Below are 14,996 nucleotides of genomic sequence, written 5' to 3' on the forward strand. Positions count from 1 at the left end.
GCTTCTACAGAAGGAGGAGAATCCATCTGTCAGAATTTTAAAATTAATTGTGATTTATTCATCTATCTATTCAAGAAATATGTGTTGAGCATCTACCATGTTACAGGGACTATTCTAGATGTTGGGGGATGTAGAAGTGAACAAATAACATTCTTGAATTCAAGGATGACACATAAAAGAAACAAATACATGTTACATTAGATGGTGATGAATGCTAAGGAGAAAATACAGAGTATCATATAGGAAATGCCTTCATATGCAAAATCTTCCCACCGTTTGAATATCTCTTAAAATCATAACTCTCTGACCTTATGTAGAAAGGGTATCATAAACTGCAATTAACTGGTAGGTTTTTACTTGATGTGATTCAATCAACAGGAACCACAATTCTGGCATATAGGCTGCCTAGAATTTGAAAGGAAATATGCAGGAATAAATCCTTTTCTCTGAGAGAATTTTAAGAAATCACATAGGGATATATCATTATTTTTGCAAGATGACTGCTCACTCTTTGTTCGCTTCTCAGTTTTCAGAGCACTACATCCAGACTACAGGTTCTAGAAGATAGTGACCATATCTAGGTTGCTTACTGATTATTTCAGAACCTAGTGCATAGATACCGATAATACTTCTTCGAAAGAAGGAATGAATAATTATAATTGCATGGTTTTCTGGTTACATCATCTCCCCCATACCATTTCCAAACTCTTAATAGCTGACTAGATTATCATATAGAGAATACAATTGCAGCAATTCTTTTCGAAGACAACACATGGTGGCGCTGCAGGCTAAGGCGCCAAAAAAAGAGCCCAGGAAACGCTCCCAACTTGTACCTCAGATTTCTAGCGGAAGAGAAAAACCTGTAATCCGAGGACCAGTAAATCGAATGCTACTCACCAACATTTCGGAACAGGTTACCAACCGAGAGATCCATCACTGTCTCAGTCCCACCGTTCCCTAAGGTGGAGCTGGGATCTGTTCCTGGAAAGGCATTTTTGGAAGTAAAGATGGAGGCTGGAGGGGAGCGCTTCCCTAAACAAAGGCAAGTCTTGATTCTCTTTCTATTGTTGGGAGAGGCTCTGGCCGGTTCGGAATCCCACCGCTATTCCGTAATGGAGGAAATGGAGAGCGGCTCGTCTGTGGCCAATCTGGCCAAGGACCTGGGGCTGGGAGTGGGGGAGCTAGCTGCGCGGGGAGCCCGCGTGGTCTCTGAGGATAACGAACCCCGGTTGCAGCTTGATCTGCAGACCGGGGAGTTGATATTAAATGAGAAACTGGACCGGGAGAAGATGTGTGGTCCCATTGACCCATGTGTAATGTATTTCCAAGTGTTATTGAAAAAACCATTGGGAGTATTTCGAGCTGAGCTACTGGTGAGAGACATAAACGATCATTCTCCTGAGTTTCCTGAAAGAGAAATGACTCTGAAAATCCTAGAGAATAGACCTCCTGGAACCGTGTTTCCTCTGAAAACAGCCCAGGATTTGGACGTGGGTAGCAACAATATCCAAAGCTACATTATTAGTCACAACTCTCATTTCCATGTTTCCACCCGCAACCGGGGAGATGGCAGGAAATACCCAGAGCTGGTGCTCGACAAAGAGCTGGATCGCGAGGAGCAGGCAGAGCTCAGATTAACCCTCACCGCGCTGGACGGCGGCTCTCCGCCCAGATCTGGCACCGCCCAGGTCCGCATCTTGGTTTTGGATGTCAATGACAACGCCCCTGAGTTCGCGCAGGCACTCTACCAGGTGCAGGTCCCAGAGAACAGCCCTGCAGGCTCTCTAATTGTCAGGGTCTCTGCTACAGATTTAGATACCGGGACAAATGGAGAGCTATCATACTCCCTTTTTTATAGTTCCCAGGAGATAAGCACAACTTTTGAGCTAAACAGCCTTTCAGGAGAAGTTCGACTAATTAAAAAACTAGATTTTGAGACAATAGACTCATATGAGCTGGATATAGATGCTTCTGATGGCGGGGGACTATCTGGAAGATGTGCTGCCTTCATTGAGGTGGTGGATGTTAATGATAACGCCCCAGAACTAACGATTTCATCACTTACCAGCCCCATTCCTGAAAATGCCCCGGAGACAGAAGTGGCCCTGTTCAGGATTAGAGACCGAGACTCGGGGAACAACGGAAGGATGACTTGCTCCATCCCGGATGATCTCCCCTTCCTCCTGAAACCATCTGAGGAGAATTTCTATACTCTGGTGACACATGGGGAGCTGGACCGAGAGAGCCAAGCCGACTACAACATCACCATCACCGTCACCGACCTGGGGACACCCAGGCTGAAGAGCCAGCACAGCATCTCCGTGCAGGTGGCCGACGTCAACGACAACGCCCCGGCCTTCAGCCAAAGCGCCTACACCCTGTGGGTCCGCGAGAACAACAGCCCCGCCCTGCACATCGGCAGCGTGAGCGCCACCGACCCGGACTCGGGCGCCAACGCGCGGGTCACCTACTCGCTGCTGCCGCCCGGCGACGCGCGCCTGCCGCTGGCCTCGCTGGTGTCCATCAACGCGGACACCGGGCAGCTGTTCGCGCTGAGGCCCCTGGATTTCGAGGCGCTGCGCGCCTTCGAGTTCGGCGTGAGCGCGGCCGACGGCGGCTCGCCGGCGCTGAGCAGCCAGGCGCTGGTGCGCGTGCAGGTGCTGGACGCCAACGACAACGCGCCCGTCGTGCTGTACCCGCCGCAGAACGGCTCTGCGCCCTGCACCGAGCTGGTGCCGCGCGCGGCCGACGCGGGCTACCTGGTGAGCAAGGTGGTGGCGGTGGACGGCGACTCGGGCCAGAACGCCTGGCTGTCGTACCAGCTGCTCAGGGCCACGGAGCCCGGGCTGTTCGGCGTGTGGGCGCCCAGCGGCGAGGTGCGCACGGCCCGGCTGCTGAGCGAGCGCGACGCGTCCAGGCACAGGCTGGCGGTGCTGGTGCGCGACCACGGCGAGCCGCCGCTGTCGGCCACCGTCACGCTGCACGTGCTGCTGGTGGACGGCTTCTCGCAGCCCCACCTGCCGCGGGCCGAGGCGGCGGCCGAGCAAGCGCGGGCCGAGCCGCTCACCGTGTCCTTGGTGGTGGCCCTGGCGGCGGTGTCGTCGCTCTTCCTGCTGTCGGTGCTGGGCGTCGTGGCGGCGCGGCTGTGCGCGAGGGCCCGGGCGGCGTCTGCGGGGGGCTGCTCGGGGCCCGGGGGCGGCCTTGCGGGCCACGTGGTGGACGTGAGCGGCGGCGGGACGCTGTGCCGGGCCTACCGCTATGAGGTGTGCCTGTCGGGAGGCTCTGAGGGTAATGAGTTCAAATACTTGAAGCCTATCTTCCCCAATATTCTGGACCAGGATCTTGAGAGGAAGTCAGAGGGAAATCCTGCCTTCCAAAATAGTTTAGGTATCTGAATTTCCCTACCACACATTAGTTTGGTTTCCACCACCTTTTGTTTAAAAAAATCCAATAAGAATTCTTAATTCTATTTATTTTTCTCTCTTTTTTTTAGTATTTTCCTTTGTAAAGTTAATCTTCGTTTTATTGCCTGGATGGTCCTATAATAATTTTTCCAATTATTACATTATTAGTAAAAACTCCCATCAAGAAATTTCATATTTCTGATTAAATTTTGGTACTTATTCCTAAAAGATCTTATGAAAGTTAACCTCTCAGATTAATATAATTCTAATTTTAGAGTACTTTTTCCCCACTCTATGATACTAGATAAGAATGCCCGATCCCTTTTTTAAAATTTTGGTATCATTAATATACAATCACATGAGCAACATTGTGGTTACTAGATTCTCCCCATTATCAAGTCCCCACCACCTACCCCATTACAGTCACTATCCATCAGCGTAGTAAGATGCTATAGAGTCACTACTTTTCTTCTCTGTGCTATACTGCCTTCTCCGTGACCCCACATTATGTGTGCTAATGGTAATGTCCCTTATTCCCCTTCTCCCTCCCCTCCCCCCACTAGTTGCTTTCCCTTGCTCAAGTGTTAGTCCATTCTTGGGTTCTGTGAGTCTGCTGCTGTTTTGTTCCTTCAGTTTTCCCTGGCTTATTTCACTGAGAATAATACCCTTTAGCTCCGTCCATGCTGTTGCAAATAGTACGATTTGTTTTCTTCTTATGGCTGAATAATATTCCATTCTGTATTCTTCTTTATCTACTCATCTACTGATGGACACTTAGGTTGCTTCCGTTTCTTGGCTATTGTAAATAGTGCTGTGATAAACATGGGGTGCATATGTCTTTTTGAAACTGGGATCCTGCATTCTTAGGGTAAATTCCTAGGAGTGGGATTCCTGGGTCAAATGGTATTTCTACTTTTAGTTTTTTGAGGAATCTCTGCACAGCTTTCCACAATGGCCGGACTGTTTTACATTCCACCAGTGTAGCAGGGTTCCCCTTTCTCTGCATCTTCACCAGCATTTGTTGTTCCTAGTCTTTTCTATGTTGGCTATCCTAACAGGTGTGAGGCGATATCTCATTGTGGTTTTAATTTGCATTTCCCTTATAATTAGTGATGTGGAACATCTTTTCATGTGCCTGTTGGCCATCTGAATTTCTTCTTTGGAGAAATGCCTGTTCATATCCTCTGCCCCTTTTTTAATAGGGTTATTTGCTTTTTGGGTGTTGAGGCGTGTGAGTTCTTTACATATTTTGGATGTTAACCCCTTGTCGGATATGTCATTTACAAATATATTCTCCCACACTTAGGATGCCTTTTTTTTTTCTGCTGATGGTGTCCTTTGCTGTACAGAAGCTTTTTAGCATGATGTAGTCCCATTTGTTCATTTTTTATTTTGTTTCCCCTGCCCAAGGAGATGCGTTTAGGAAAAAATTGCTCATGTTTATATTCAAGAGATTTTTGTCTATGTTTTCTTCTAAGAGTTTTATGGTTTCGTGACTTACATTCAGGTCTTTGATCCATTTTGAGTTTTACTTTTGTGTGTATGGGGTTAGACAGTAGTCCAGTTTCATTCTCTTGCATGTAGCTATGCAGTTTTGCTAAGCTTGATCCCTTTTTATTACACTTCACTTTTAAATTATTGGAAGTCTTTTTAGTTTTTATTATTTACAAAGCTCTAACTTTTCTATAACACCTTTTCTGTTTGTGTAGAATTAACTTGTATTTACCCATATCCACTTTCTTTCAAACTGTTTTTTTTTCTTTTTTACTAATAGACAGCAACATGTAAGATTTCATGCTATTTATTTTATATCACACTTGTAATCACTAGACATTCATGCTAAAATACATATGATACCTCATGAATATATATGTGTATCATCTATTCTTTCACATCCAAATTAATGCTTAAAAGAGTTATTGGTTCTTCATTATATCTAACTGAAGTTATGATGCTATTAAGGGTCCTGAACAGATTTACTGATACCCAGATTGACTGTGTTTAAGGTGTTCCTATATATTTTAAAGATCAATAGACTCTAGGACCAAGTAATGCATTGCTTGCAATTGTCCCTTGCTATTGTAGAGAAATTTGCAAGTGACCTCCTTGCGCCTTTAGGGCAGAGCCTGGAGCCCAGATGTGGAGCTTTAAGCCCAGCCAAAGCAGTTTTCCTGGATGGATTTCTACCTTGGGACAAGGGACTCACTTTATTCTTTTCATTTTCTCTCTTTTTGAGGTAAAATGTTTGTAATTGTTACCCTGCCTGTCCTACTATTGTATGGTAAGGAGAGGAGATGATTTGTTTAGATTCACTAGTGCATAGATGGAGAGGAATCATGTCCAGGGTGGGGTAATACTCAGGGTGTTACCCATACCTAATTTAGATGATTTAGGTGATGAAGTGTGGGATTTTTGAGCTGATCATATTTGGATGAAATTATGCACTGAGTTGGTATGGGAATGACATGAGATCTTTGGGAATCTTGAGTGTATTTTTTATGTGGGATGGATGTGAATCTCTGGGGACCAGAGGGTAGACTGTAATAGGGAAAATAATGGTCCCATGAAGTATCCATGTCCTAATCTCTGGAATCTGTGAACACCTTACATTATGTAGCAAAGGGTAATTAAGGTTGTTGATGAAATTAAGGTTGATCATCAACTGACTTTAAAATAAGGAGATTACCCTAGATTATCTAGGAGAATCTAGTGCACGCATAAGAGCCCTTAATAAGAAGTGCAAGTGAGAAGCAGAAGAGTCAGTATAGGAGTGATGTTATGTGAAAAGACTGAACCAACCATTACTAACTTTGATGATAGAAAGAAGCCGTTATTAAAAGACTGCGGGTAGCCTCAGAATCCAGGAAAGTCTAGAAAATGTATTCTCCCTCAGAACCTCCAGAAAGGAATGCAGCCCTACCTTACATTAGCCCAGTTTAACTTTTGATCTCCAGAACTGTAAGATAATAAATTTGTGTTTTCAAGCCACTAAATTTGTGATAATTTGTTACAGCAGCAATAGGAAATGAATATAAATGGCTACTAACACAGCCATTTCTAAGCCCATTTTTCTTTGCCTTGCCCTAGTGTAGGACAAAGTATTTATATTCCCATCACCCCTTCCAGATCACCCCTACCAGAATCCACTATTGCTAATGATTTAAAAGTACAACTGGGGGATTGGACTTAAGGGAAATGTTTTTGAAAGCGGCGGTCTGAGGGGTATATTCCTTAGGCCTTTTGCCCATTTTCCTTTTCCTTAACTGGCATGGGTACTGGGAGTAAACCTTAAATTGAAGCAGCCACCTTGCAGTCATAAGAGAAATACCATAAAACAAAGGTCTGTATACCAGATATGATAAGATGGAAAGCCCCCTGAATTTCTTACAGCATTGTTAAGCTGCTACACCAACTCTGCACTGCCTTCTCCCAGGCTTTGTGTTGCATGATATAAATAAGCCCCTATGGGATTAAGCAACTGTTGATGAAAAAGACAAATGCATTTCAAACTGACACAATCTCTTGTTGATTTACACAGTTGTCTCACTAGCTCCCAGGTTGTCTATTTAAGTTGTGAGAGATGCTTGTCAGAAAAGTTTTGCTTTCCCATATGTGTTAAAAGGGAGAGTACTCTGAGCTACTGTGGCTGACTTTATGTCTTTCTTGAGTAGTCTATCAACTTGGCTAGTACAAGCATACACATATAATTGAACTTTCAAGGGCATATGCCTGGCTAGGAGCAACCCAAAACAGCTGAGCTTTGGAGAATAGAATGGGAAGATGGGTTGATCAATGCCAGCTATACTTTTATACCCACGTTTGTGGTGTCATGCCCAGATGACTAGGATGTTTATGTGGTGATCCAGAACACTGGCTTCCCTTTTAGGCAAGGAAGCATCAGGGCACCAATTTTACATCATAAAAAACATTGACTAAATATGTGTCCTGAAAATGTTCATAAGTGGATCAGCAAGCTACATGTTTTGGTAAAATACACCTGGTGGAAGGATCAGAAATTTCTAACAACCTTTTCGATATACAGAAATGTGTATTTTGAAATAGGTCCAGAGACCCTAATGTGTCAGTATCCACACTCCTCACCTATATTACTTAATAAATATTTTATTGGTAAACTGTAGAATTTAAAGGCATCTCTAAAGACTTAATATTTATGTCTTTTTTGATTGATCTTGAAGAGAGCATTAATTCCAGTTTTCCAGCATAGTCATGAAAAATCAATAAAATCTATCATAACACATGAATGGTAATGCCTCAGACGATTTTATTTCATTTTATTTTTTTCAAACAATTTTAGATCTCCACAGCTGCACCCAGAGTGTTTGTTTACTTGTGTATGTTTGTACATGTGGGCATTTGAGCATATGTGTGAGTATGTGTGTCTGGGAGTAGCTTTAACAGATGGTGGAGACACGCTACAGACATAGATGTATGCCAGAGTAACATTGCTTTTCCGTATAATAAAGATATTTTTCTCCCTAGTGCATAAATGTATGTAATGAAGTTGGCATTAGTAACATTCTGGAAGAGATCATATTTGCAAACTAAAGGAATTTTCTCCATAAACTCCACAATGCTAGCATTTTTTGGATCTAGAAGTTTGGTAGCCCATTTACCCTTGAAGAAGCAACTCAGAAGAGGAAACTGTACAGTAGATACAGTCATTTTTTCCCCTTTAATGAGATCAGAAGACAATAAAGTTGAGATCATGATGAGAGAGGTCTAGGATTAGGGTGAGGCCTAGTTGTGCAAGTTTAGGGCTGAGTCCTGTCTTTATATAAAATTTTGTATTTAGTTCATCATGGCTTTTTTTAAGTGTGACTTTTTTTTAGAATATTTTATTAAATAGTATCTATCTTTACTACAGAGTCTTTTTGGGTGACCCATTAATTTTACCTCTGAGACACTTGCCTTACCCTAATCCTGGTCCTATTGGTTGTTTCCAACTTGCAAGTTCAAATGGCTATCGCAGCAGTAGTGATGGAGGTCACAGCTGGAATCTGAACAGTGAAATCTGAATCAAGTCCTTCTCCATCTGAGCATTGGACAGCAGCAACAAGAGACTACAAAGGTATCGAAGAAGATCCAAGAACTGGAGTCCTGCAAACTGGGAATGAAAGAGCACCTGTATGGCTGTGATTGCCCAGGAAAATTTTTGTTTTGCTATCATTAATGTACGGTTATATGAGCAATATTATGGTTACTAGACTCCCCCCATTATCAAGTCCCCACCACATACCCCATTACAGTCACTGTCCATCAGCATAGTAAGATGCTATAGAATCACTACTTGTCTTCTCTGTGTTATACTGCCTTCCCCGTGTGCCTCCCCCGACATTATGTGTGCTAATTGTCATGCCCCTTAATCTCCCTTATTCCTCCCTTCCCACCCATCTTCCCCAGTCCCTTTCCCTTTGGTAGCTGTTAGTCCATTCTTGGGTTCTGTGAGTCTGCTGCTGTTCTGTTGCTTCAGTTTTTGCTTTGTTGTTATACTCCACAGATGAGTGAAATCAGTTGATACTTGTCTTTCTCTGCCTGGCTTATTTCACTGAGCATAATATCCTCTAGCTCCATCCATGTTGTTGCAAATGGTAGGATTTGTTTTCTTCTTATGGCTGAATAATACTCCATTGTGTATAAATACCACATCTCCTTTATCTATTCATCTACTGATGGATACTTAGGTTGCTTCCATTTCTTGGCTCTTGTAAATAGTGCTGTGATAAACATAGGGGTGCATATGTCTTTTTGACAAGGCAAATTTTTTTTATGTTTTTCTTCCAGGTAGCATGCAGCAGTGTGCATTAAGATATTACCTATTAGACAGATTCAATTTGCTAATAGGTTGTTGAGAGTTTCTGCATTTATGCTCATGAAGATATTGGTCTGTATATATTTTTTCATGTTATACCCTTGTTAGGTTTAATTTCAGGGATATATGGTCTCATAAAATGAGTTGACAACTGTTTCCTCTTCTTCTCCTTTATGAAAGAGTTTGTATAAGATATTTATTATTTCTTCTTTATGTATTTGATAGAACTTACCCCAGAAGCTGTCTGTGGCTAACATTTTCTTTGTGGGAAGATTTTGAATTGCAAAATCAATTTTGTGAATAGGTATGCTGTAATTCCAATTTTCTGTTTCCTTTTGTGTCAGTTGACAACTGGTGTTTTTTAGACAGTTTGTCCATTTTATCTAAGATGTTAAATTTATTGGCATGAAGTTATTGATTACATTCCTTTATAAATTTTTCAATATATTTAGATCTGTAGTGATTCCCCTCTTTCATTCTGGATTTTAATAAAATATGTTTTCTCTTGTTTTTATCAGTATTTTCTGAGTGTATCCATTTTATTTATCTTTTTTAAAAAACCAACTCTTGTCTTTGTTATTTTCCTATTAGTTACTGTTTTCTGTTTCATTTATTTCCACTCTTATGTTTTCAGTTTCTTTCTTATAAATACTTTGGATTTAGTTTTCTCTTCTTTTTCTAGTTCCTCTAAGGCTTTCTTTTCTATTATAGATTAAAATACTTAAAATATAAATTAAAGCTATAAATTTATTTCTATGATTACTTAAGCTTTATTTCATGAATTTTGATACTTTGTGGTTTTATTATTATTCAGTTTGAATTTATCTATAATTTTCCTGTTGATCTCTTCTTTGACCCATTGGTTAATAAGAACTGTGTTGCCTAATTCTCAAATATTCAGGGATATCATTTTTAATATTCAGATAATTCTGTTTTGTTCTGAGAATATACTCTGTATGGTTTAAATCTTTTGAAATTTATTGAGTTTTGTTGTTTTGATGTTATTATCCAACATATAGGTTATCTTGGTAAGTTTCCCATGTGTACTTGAAATAAATTTGTGTTTTACACTTGTGTGCAGTGTTCTATAAACATCAGTTAAACCAACTTGTCTGGTAATGTTTAAATCTCTTTATTTTTACCATTGTTTTCCTACATGTTTTATCAATTACTGAGATAAATATGTAAAATTCTTCAATATGATTATGAATTTGTCTATTTCTCCTTTCAGTTCCAGAATTATTAGATGTGCACATAGGTAGGATTATTTATCTTCTTGAGAAATTGACACTAATCATTATGAAACATCCCTTTTAGTCTCTAATAATATTTTTAATCTGATGTTATAGAGTCACTCCATATTATATTTAGGGTTTGTATGATATATAATTTTTCATCCTTATATTTCTACCTGTCTTTATATTTTAAGTATATATTTTGTAAACTACATAGAATTAGATCTTGCTTTTCCATCCAGTCTTATCATTTCTGACTTCTAATTGGAGAGTTCACTCTATTTATACTTAATACAATTTTTATATGATTTTGTCTATTGCATTTTTTATTCATATCCTGTTTTCATTTCTTTGTTTCTCATTTTCTGCTTTCTTTTGGCTTAATTGTATACTTGTTGGTATTCCATGTTATATCCTAAATTGACTTTTTACCTATAACATTTTTGGAGGTAGTTTCTCTAAGGATACGAATATACGGCCTTTACTTATCACAGTCTACCTTAAATTAGTAGTATGCTATCTCACCTACAATGTGAAATTCCTTCCTATTATGTAATCCTCATATTTTTTGCCATGGTATATAAGATTGGAACAAGACACAGGAGAGATTAAGAATTCATATGGTGGAGAATGTCTAAGACTATAATCAAACTGGAAAATATTTCAGAAAGATCTTAATATATAATGTGTAAGAGATATTCTATAGTGGAAGGAAATACAATGGGGGTAATCAATTTGGAAAAACCCTCAGCCAGATTCCAGATATAAATGTACACAAGAGAACTCATACTGAAGAGAAATCCTATGAATTTATGAATTCAATGAATGTGAGAAAGTCTTCATTTATCATTCATTTGCTAAGACATACCTGGGTTCACATACTGGACACAAATCCTGTCAATGTAAAGAATGCTGAGAACCCTTCAGCTGTTCTTGGTATCTTAGGCACATGTAAAATTCACACTGGAGAAGAGTATTATGAATATACAAAATGCAGGAAAGCTCTATTCTTCATTTATTGTTGTATATGTAAAAACTCATGATGGAAGTTGTATTCATATATTGTGAAAAAATGTGGAAAAGCCTTCCACTTTTTTCATTTCTTAGAAAATGTGAAAACTCTCACTGTAGAGAAATTTAATGAATATAAAAAATGTGGAAAATTCAACTGTCCCTCATCCTTGAGGGCACATGTGAGAACCCATTGAACGTGAGAAAGCCTTTATTTCTTCCACATCCCACATATACATGTAATAACTTGTATTGGAAAGAAGCCTCATGAATATAAGGAATGTGGGGAAACCTTCACTTATTCTTCAGGGCTTACTCTACAAGTCAGAAAACATACCAGAAAGAGACTCTGTACATGTAAGGAATTTGGGAAAGCCTACAGTTTTCCCTCCTCCTTTAGTAACACATGAGTACAGACACTGGAGAGAGGCCCTATGCTTGTAAACAATGTGACAACTCCTTATTTTATTATTCACATTTTACTGTACATATGATAGTGCACATTGGAGAGAAACACTAAATATATGAAAGGGAGGAATGCCTTCAGTTGTTCCTCATCACTTAGGAAACATGAGAACTCACACTGGAGGGAAATCCTATTAATATTTGGAGTATAAGGAAGTCTTACTTGTATCTATTTACTTCAAAGCCCTGCAAAAATTCAGTTATTTTGGAGAAAAACCATGTAAGAAATGTGGGAAAGTATAATTCCTAACCCTTTAGTGCTAATGTAAGAACACACACTGAAGTGAATTCATGTAAATATGAAGAATGTGTGAATGCTTTCAAGTCTTGCTCATTCCTTACCAAGTGAGAACTCATACTGGGAGATAAGAATTTAAGAATGCGGAAAGTCTTCTTGTTTTCCCTCACACTTCAAAGACACTTGAAAAATCACACTGGATTTTTGTAATTTATGTACATGAATGTAAGCAAAGTGGTAAAGCCTTCAGGTGCATCTCTTCTTTTATTATGCATAAGGAAATTCATACTGGAAGAGAACTCTTTAAACTATTGTAAATATGTAATTGCTTTATCAGTATCTCATCTGTGAAATGATCCCTTGCTCATAATTTATAGTTTACATTTTCTAATTTAAGACTTTATGATGGTAGCTGTTGCTCCCAGTACCCTTTCAACTATATCACATTTTTAAATATATATTATTTTATTGTGGTTCACATATATATTGTCTCATTTCTTAAGACTTTATGGTGGTTAACTGTTGCTCCCAGTACCCTTTCAACTATATCACATTTTTAAATATATATTATTTTATTGTGGTTCACTTATATATATTGTCTCACTTCTGTTGTGAAGTCTCCTTGGACTGACATAAAGTGTATTTTTAATATGCAAGTAAATGTACGAAATTAGTTTTGTTATTGTTTCTAAGTAATTTCCACTATACACAATGCATGTAGTCATTGTGATATTGAATTTGGTACTTTTGGGAATTTTCTTCCCTGCCAAGTGTGGCAGACCCTGGGATTTGCCCACCTGTTATCTATTCTGCCCTTATTCTTTACTGAGAACTTAGAAATATTCAGGTTATTGATCTTTACTGTTGAGAGATATCTCTAGAATGTTTGTACCTGGAATAGTATACAGCTAATTGACTTGATCAATATGTAGTTGCTATAAATAAAAATAGCACAGCATTATCAAAAAAAAGGGTGGTTTCATCAGACTTGATAATTTCACCTTTTGTATTTTGCTCCTCCTTCAAGTTGGAAACACTTCAAGATGAAAAGAGAGACCTTGCAACTAGGATGAGAGTGAGGGAAATGATGGTTGTGCTGGACTGTGTTACATGAGGCTTAGAACTACATTTTCCAGAATTCTTTTTGCTACGTGTGTATTAGTTAAAATTGGGCAATAGAGGAAACTCCTTGAGAATTAGAGTGCAGAAATGAAGAAGAAGCCATTAATCTCAAAAGGATGTGTAAACAGATTGACAAGCAGATCCGTAACTATTCAGAAATTCCAAATTTCAAGCTAATCTTCCTGGCTACTGGTTTTGTTGAACAACATCAGCCCTGAGCCAATCATCAAGCCCTTAACTTCAGTTCCCTCAGAGGTGGCAGCTTCAATGAACATCTGCATGAGCTCCCCCTTCATGGTCCCACTTTGGTGGCTAGAAATGCACAGCTATTTGAATTTCCTTGCACACAAGTTGCCAGTTCATACCACTGTTTCAGGATATCATGATTAGAGACTTTCTCTAATCCTCCAATTCCCTCTTCTCAGCATTTACAAGAGGTCTAATTTCTGTAGTGAGTGCATATTTCTCATAATACTTCTAATGGCTCTGTTTTCCTAAGTCATGCAATGCTGCAGTGAAAACAAACAAATGAGTAATTTTGCTCCTCTATTGTATTGTTGAGCAGCTGCATTATCTTTGTACTGCCTATTCTGGACTTTCCCAGGAGAGAATAAGTCCCTTGTTGACTTGTAGGTCCTGTTGTGGGAATTTTATGTTACTCACAAATGAATAAAATCCCTAAATGATAAACATAGTATGTGTTCAATTAAAACTATCAATGTCATGCATGGGGGAGTAGGAGAAAAGGGAGGGCTGTACAACACAGAGAAGGCAAGTAGGGATTCTACAACATTTTGCTATGCTGATGGGCAGTGACTGTAAAGAGGTTTATAGGGGGGACCTGGTATAGGGGAGAGCCTAGTAAACATAATATTCGTCATGTAAGTGTAGATTAGTGATACCAAAAAAAAAAAAAAGCAGTTCCTGTGTGGTAACCTCCAATGAGTTCTACACAAGAGTATAAAGGGCATATAAAAGTGTAGGCAAAGGGTCTGTTTGTGTTTATACAGAGGATCAAAGCCTAATTGGGCTACCCTGAAAATGAACTAAGATATGATATGAAAAAGAACTTCCAACATCAGCACTCTCTGGAAGACTCATGCCAGAAGATGATCATGAAAAAACCCCAACAAAGATCCACGCACTGCTACAGCTGTAGATGCACTCATCCCACCAGTTCCTGGACTTGCCATGGGAATGAAGGAGATATCTAAGCTGGCCTGTGCATACAGTAAAACAACAAATTTGACTGGGTCTATACTGTTGGAACTCAACCAAGAATTAGGAGAAGTGCAAATTGTAGTGCTCCAAAATCTTACAACTACAGACTATTTACTGTTAAAAGAACATAAGGGATGTGAACATTCCCCAGGAATGGGTTGTTTTAATTTGTCTGATTTCTCTCAGACTGTTCAAGTTCAGTTGGACAATATCCACCATATCATAGATAAGTTTTCACAAATGCCTAAGGTGCCTAACTGGTTTTCTTGGTTTCACTGGAGATGGCTGGTAATTACAGGTATGCTTTGGTTATGTAACTATACTCCTACTATGTTAATGTGTGTGCGCAATTTAAGTAGTAGCTTAAAACCTATACATGCTGAAGTTACTCTACAAGAAGATATGTCAAAGAAATAATCAATCTTCCCATGTTTTCTTCCGCCTGCTACTTCTATAGCTTTTCTTCTTCC

At 39.6% G+C, this 14,996-nt stretch overlaps 1 protein-coding gene across 3 annotated transcripts in view; it reads left to right on the forward strand.

Annotated features, from left to right (window-relative positions):
* Window positions 1–9,811, forward strand: part of LOC118917732 (protocadherin beta-5-like) — an 82,756-nt gene extending 72,945 nt beyond the window's left edge. The window contains exons 1-3 of one of the 3 annotated variants that reach the window (XM_036895836.2): window positions 830–3,288; window positions 5,490–5,640; window positions 8,377–9,811. In XM_036895836.2, the coding sequence (XP_036751731.2) occupies window positions 1,008–3,288; window positions 5,490–5,640; window positions 8,377–8,440 (2,496 nt within the window). In that variant the 5' untranslated portion in view covers window positions 830–1,007 and the 3' untranslated portion in view covers window positions 8,441–9,811. Of the gene's footprint in view, window positions 1–829; window positions 3,289–5,489; window positions 7,667–8,376 lie in introns of those variants that run through there. The other 2 variants (XM_057490974.1, XM_057490975.1) reach the window with 2 other exon arrangements.
* The last annotated feature ends 5,185 nt before the right edge of the window (window positions 9,812–14,996 follow it).

The sequence above is a fragment of the Manis pentadactyla genome, chromosome 13 (genome assembly GCF_030020395.1).
Source record: "Manis pentadactyla isolate mManPen7 chromosome 13, mManPen7.hap1, whole genome shotgun sequence".
In the NCBI taxonomy this organism is placed as follows: Eukaryota; Metazoa; Chordata; class Mammalia; order Pholidota; family Manidae; genus Manis; species Manis pentadactyla.